Source organism: Salvelinus namaycush, chromosome 5, assembly GCF_016432855.1.
Source record: "Salvelinus namaycush isolate Seneca chromosome 5, SaNama_1.0, whole genome shotgun sequence".
Taxonomy (NCBI): Eukaryota; Metazoa; Chordata; class Actinopteri; order Salmoniformes; family Salmonidae; genus Salvelinus; species Salvelinus namaycush.
This window is the reverse complement of record NC_052311.1, coordinates 41,602,999-41,608,998: the sequence shown is the minus strand read 5'-3', so window position 1 is coordinate 41,608,998 and position 6,000 is coordinate 41,602,999. Positions and strand designations below refer to the sequence as shown.

Here is a 6,000-nt window from a genome sequence, read left to right as displayed (position 1 = left end):
AGGCAGCGATAACGTCATTCCTAGAGGGGCGGCGCGCTGAACAGGAGGTGTTTTCCAGCTTTAAAAGGGATGGAGCCAGCCCCTTCTGACAAGCCCTGTGTCACAGCTACCGGGAGTCTCTGGAAATCTTAATTAGGCTAAAGCATAACAAAACGACAGCAAAACTCATCTGACCATCAGACCAACCCCGAGTGTGTGAGAAGTGCTGTGAAGATAACCCTTGCGCATACTCTGCTCTCTTTTCCATGTCAGTTTCTCTTGGAGTGCTGTCACGTAGATGAAAGTGTTTGAATTAATATCAAATCAGCATTCGAGTTTACTTATTTATTGACAAATAATGCGTTTATTTTTGTTTTGACTAATGCACATTTCTACAGTCTGAAATAGTTTTTTTCTCGCAGTGCTCATATGATACTACCTGTGATATTATTGTCAACCGTCACAACCACAAAAGTAGACCAATCGCAAGTTGAATGCAGGATATCAGCTGTTTGAGACTCAGCTCCAAATTCAACTTTGGACCAGTCCTCCCAGCGGCTTTGGGAAAGGAACGAGGATTGCAGTTTCTCAACTCTCTCGCTACCGAGATGAAGTCTGCAGAAGAAGGTAATCGGCTTCACTGTCTAGCCTATATTTTCCGTTAATTTGACGTGGCAATGTTCAAATGTTATTATCTGACTGGATTGCTTGTGTCATGTTTACTTTAATGATTCTCAAATCGTGAGTTGCTATCAATGAAATCATGCTTATTATTATGACGTTATACACTACAATAGTTGCAACCGTCTGGGAATGTTTCTTCAGCTACCAATAGGTGTCGGTGTTTTCAATACAGGCGTCTCCTAAGCGCGCAATTTATGCTGTGCGTATCGCGCTATACCTGACGCGGTGAGGGGCATCCATATGATAACCAGGGCCCGAAGTGCGCGAGTGACACTTTTATAGCAATGTGTAGGCGACATGTGAGTGCAAGGAACGCTGTTTTTGTTTTTTGTATGTTTTTCCCCAGGCTTCACAATGCCCTTATTGTCAATAATCAATCATTCACAGCCCACATTTTGATGTGTTTATTTGACCATGTTGATTGAAAATATTTATGTATGTTTTCATGGTCGTGCTTTTCAACCTTGACAAATCTGCGTCATGCATGCACACATACTTGGACCATCCACCTCACTGAAGGTGCTCTATCTGCCTTGACACTTAATTCATGAAGTAGCCTAGACTACAGAAGTATTCCAGTGCTGATGTCATGGACTTTTTGTGGTTTGGGGATTTAATTTGTCTTTGAGGTTTCGAGACGTGGATGGATGGGGGCTGTGTTATTTATTCATTTCAGTCCCTCGTAAGACTCATAATTAATAGCAGGCACATGTGCGTTTGTGTGTGTGTGTGTGTGTGTGTGTGTGTGTGTGTGTGTGTGTGTGTGTGTGTGTGTGTGTGTGTGTGTGTGTTCGCGTGCACGCTTGGTGTGTGTGTTTCTGTGTGTAGCTTGCTTGGCTGGGGTAAATGCATAACCACTCTGCTTCACCAGTCTGCTGACAACTGCAGTATTGCAGACATACAGTCAAACTCCTTTCCCTGTGACCCTGTATGGTAGCATGTACCATCATGCCCACACACACACGCAACCCCTCTCTCTACGGTGACCTAGCCACAAGAAAAGGTGCTCGTGATAACTGACTGCAAGCCACGAAGCCTCTGATTTTCTGAGCCTACAGATGACTTTATCTGTGACCACCTAGCTCTTCCTGAGGTTGACTCTGTCTGGGCCTAGCAGATCCCCACGATCTGTGTGAATGAAACCAGCTTGTATTTAGAGACATGCAGATTGACTTGGTCCCATGTGCTGGGGGAAAGGATTTATGGACGGTAATAACAAAACCAGAGTGAAAACATTTTGGAATATGGTGACGAGAGAGAAAAGCATGCCATGTGAGGCACTTTAAACGGCAAACGTGTATACAGTATTAATAGTGCCATGAATTTGCAGATGTGATTACTTACTGTCATAAAAAATTCCTGAAAGCAAGTCACCGAAACAGCATCAGTGATTGTTTTTCTTGGATTTGAGATATCATCATTCCATAGAGCTCTCACCCCCAATTTGCTATCTGTCACTTTGTTAGTTCAGTGTTCAGCCGACGCAACCTGGAAATGCAAAGCTCGAGATTGGCAGAGATAACACAAATGAGTGAAAGTCCCGATGTGTGTGGGTGGATGTAGCTCATGTGTTAGAAACAGAGAGTGTGCTGAGGCATAGTGTGCGCCACACACACACACACACACACACACACACACACACACACACACACACACACACACACACACACACACACACACACACACACACACACACATACACACACACACACACACACACACACACACACACACACACACACACACACACACACACACACACACACACACACACACACACAGAGAGAAGAGGGAAAAACAACTTGCAGTCAGCCCTGTAGTCAGTAGGTGTGTACCACCCCTCCTCTAAGTCACATTAGGTGGAGTGAGAAAGAGATCTGCATCCTCGGTACAAGTGGAGGGTCTGTCAGAAACGAGCACCAGAAAACATCAGCATCTCTAAAGAAAAAAGGAGAAGACAAGACAGACAGACAGAGATTGACAAAAGTTGGAGCTGAGGTGTTGGAGGCTGTTCTCATCACCCTTAAGCTGAGGCAAAGATGAGCTCCCGTCGTGAAGAACCAGAGTTTGACTTCAACTTTTTGTTTGAGTACAGCCAAAGGGGAGAGTGTGGCCACAGGCCTGACAGAGGTGGGTGGTGACGGATCTCTGGATAGGGGTTGATGTGTGTTCCTGAACTTGTGGTAGCTCAAACTGTTTGGGTGATTTATTTTTGCTCTGTGTGTATGTTTTACATTATGCAGTTGAGCCTAGTGTGATTATTTTCATCTGTTTGTCAGAGCTGACTTATTCCCATGCTTTTTTTTCATGTTTTTGGTGTGTAATTAATAATACATAGGCTTCTTAGACCATAATAAGTATAGGACAATAAATGTTTTGTTGTCCTATCTTGCGTAGCAGAATAATTTACATAGTGGCATTTAGACTTGTAATTTATTATGATTACAGATATTAGAAGATCTAATAATGTAGTTATGTTTGCTTCCCTTATTATTGCAAGCTTTGTTAGTGCCCTTTGGCCCTTTTGCTAAGAACATTTTACATTTGCATACCCTTCCTCTGCTTTCTCCACCATAATGTGCTTTAATGTACATTTGTGCGCCTATAACGTTTCATACCACTGTTAATTGCTTCATTGAGCAAAAAAATAATAATAATAACTACTAAATACAATTAGAATTTGACCTGCCACTGTTTCTGGAAATAGTCTGTCGTGAACTAATTTTAGACAGTCTACCCACGTATTCTGTGGTGCATGACAGGTTCATCATTTCATGTGATGTGCTGTTTGCGTAGAGTTACGGTTAACAAATATAGCACACAAGCTGGAAGGGGATTGCCCTACTCTAGTACACTGCACAACATTTGGTTGGTGTTCATTTGAGATTGCAAAATGACCCTTATCAGACAGAAATCATTATATTGTAGCAATTGTGTGAATTGTTAAAGTAAATGTTTTTCCGTGTTTGTGTGTGCGTGTGTGTGTGTGTGGCGGATAATGTGTGTATGTACTGTATGTCTTTGTGTTTATGTGTGCAGTATCTGTGTGTGTGTGTGTGTGTGTGTGTGTGTGTGTGTGTGTGTGTGTGTGTGTGTGTGTGTGTGTGTGTGTGTGTGTGTGTGTGTGTGAGAATGTGTGTCCAACCATTTGTGTCTGAGCATGTATTCTGTATATGTGTGATGCCTCAGCAGCTGTAAACTTAATCACGAGCTCAGAGCAAAGCATAGTGCTGTTAGCGTTCAACATGGGCGAGCCCTAATTCACTCAGCGAGTGAAGCGATCAATCAAATAAGGTATCCATCACTGCTTTGCTGGAGGAGGTCCTATAGTCCAGAGAGCACACCGTGGATCTCTGCACAGCTCCAGACGGACTGTTAACTGTTAACAATCTGCTGATATCTCACACATTTCATTGGACCAACACGTCATGAAAAACACTGTTCGGGTCAATAGACGTCGGGTTTAAGGGATCATTTTGGGATTTTGGCAATGCAGCCCATTATCTACTCCCCCAAAGTCAGATGGACTCATGGATTCCATGTTTATGTCTCTGTGTCCAGTATGCACTAATGCTAACTAGCATTAGCGCAATGACTGGACGTCTATGGGTATCTGCTAGCCTGCTATGTTTTATAACCTGTAGTATAGCTTTTATCAAGGCGTTATGAATACATAGGTGACCTAAAGTAAATTGTTACCAACACGTCATGAAAAACACTGTTTGTGAAGTCTTGGATTTAGAAGTGAGAAAAGGTGCATTTTACAAAGCATCAACTTTGTAAAAAAAAATGTTTCTATGGTGGCCTATATTTACAGTGCCCTTGTGTGTTTGTATTTTCCAGATGCATATAGCTACACTCCAAACGTCAGCCTGTCCCTGCCACTGGGCATGGGAAATCCCTGTCTGGCCACCCAGTACCACACACTGCAGTCCAGCCCCATTATCTCCGTGTCCTCCTGCCACCAGACAGGCTACGGTCTCCACGATCACAACAACCAAAACCCAGCCCAGGGCTACTACATGTCCCACGGCCTGAGGCCTAATGGGGCCCCGGCCCTGGAGAGTCCTCGCATCGAGATTACAGCCTACCACCAGTACCCTGAGGAGGAGGTGGAGGAGAGCAGCAGCATGGACCACCTCGTCCACCACAAGCGGGGGCTCAACTCCATTGTGACCCTGACGCTGCCAAACGCCGATGGCTACCGCGACCCCAGTTGCCTCAGCCCGGCCAGCAGCTTGTCATCACGTAGCTGCAACTCGGATGCGTCGTCCTACGAGTCTGGCTTTTACAACTATGACAACTCATCCCAGAACTCGCCATGGCAGTCTCCTTGTGTCTCTCCGAAAAGCTCGTCCTCTCTCCTCTCCTGCCCACACGCTCCTCTCGGCCCCCCCTCGACCTCCCCCCGCCACTCGCCATCCACCTCCCCCCTGATCGGGGCCCAAGCCGAAGAGGGCTGGGTGGGACAGGGGCCCTGTGGAAGCTCCAGGCCCAACTCCCCGGCTTGCAGCGGAGGAGGTGGCAGTGTTGGCGTGGGGAAGAGAAAATACAGCTTCAACGGCACGACCTATAGACAGCCAACCTACTCGCCCAACCAGTCGTCCACCCCTTCCCCGCGCGGCTCGCCCAGGGTCAGTGTCACAGACGACAGCTGGCTGGCCAACACCAACCAGTACACCAACTCTGCCATCGTGGCAGCCATCAACGCCCTCACCACCGACGGACTGGTCGACATGGGCGAGGGCGTCCCCGTCAAGGCCCGCAAGACCAACCTAGACCACAGCCCCACCATGAGCCTGAAGACGGAGCCGGGAGGAGAGGAGATGGGCCCTGGGAGCGAGCTCCTCCAGGAGGACCACATCTCCCGCCTGCCTTTCAAGAAGGAGAGCTACTGTGGGGGCTTCCTAGACGTGCCCCAGCACCCCTACTCCTGGTCCAAGCCAAAGCCCTACCTCAGGTAGGTGGAAATAAAATATTGCTGTACTGGGAAGGCTTGGGTCAATTAATTGTACTGTATAATCATTAATTATCAACAGTTTAAAACAAAGTAATTTTGACGGCGCCAGGGAATTCACTTAGAACATAAGGCAGCATTGTTAAGCGTTATTAGGCCTTGAAAAATACAATGACGCTCATGGAGCTTATTTCAAAAGATTTATGGACTAACATCCAACCCAAGGTCTACTCCTTTTTCCCACACGAAAAACAGTTCTTCCACTTGCACCGCTATTTTGCCATCCCAGGTTTTGTCTTGTTTTTTTCCAAATATAGACATGTTTATTTATTGCAAGTGCCAAATTGTTTTTGTCTTCATAGACCGCAGAGAAAGGCAGC

At 46.0% G+C, this 6,000-nt stretch overlaps 1 protein-coding gene across 1 annotated transcript in view; it reads left to right on the top strand.

Moving 5' to 3' along the window:
• Positions 1-587: 587 nt before the first annotated feature.
• The window catches only part of LOC120047116 (nuclear factor of activated T-cells, cytoplasmic 1-like), a 62,926-nt gene continuing 57,513 nt past the window's right edge, over positions 588-6,000 (top strand). Inside the window, exons 1-2 of the mRNA XM_038992654.1 lie at positions 588-606; positions 4,507-5,623. Of these exons, the coding sequence (XP_038848582.1) occupies positions 588-606; positions 4,507-5,623 (1,136 nt within the window). The remainder of the gene's footprint in view (positions 607-4,506; positions 5,624-6,000) is intronic.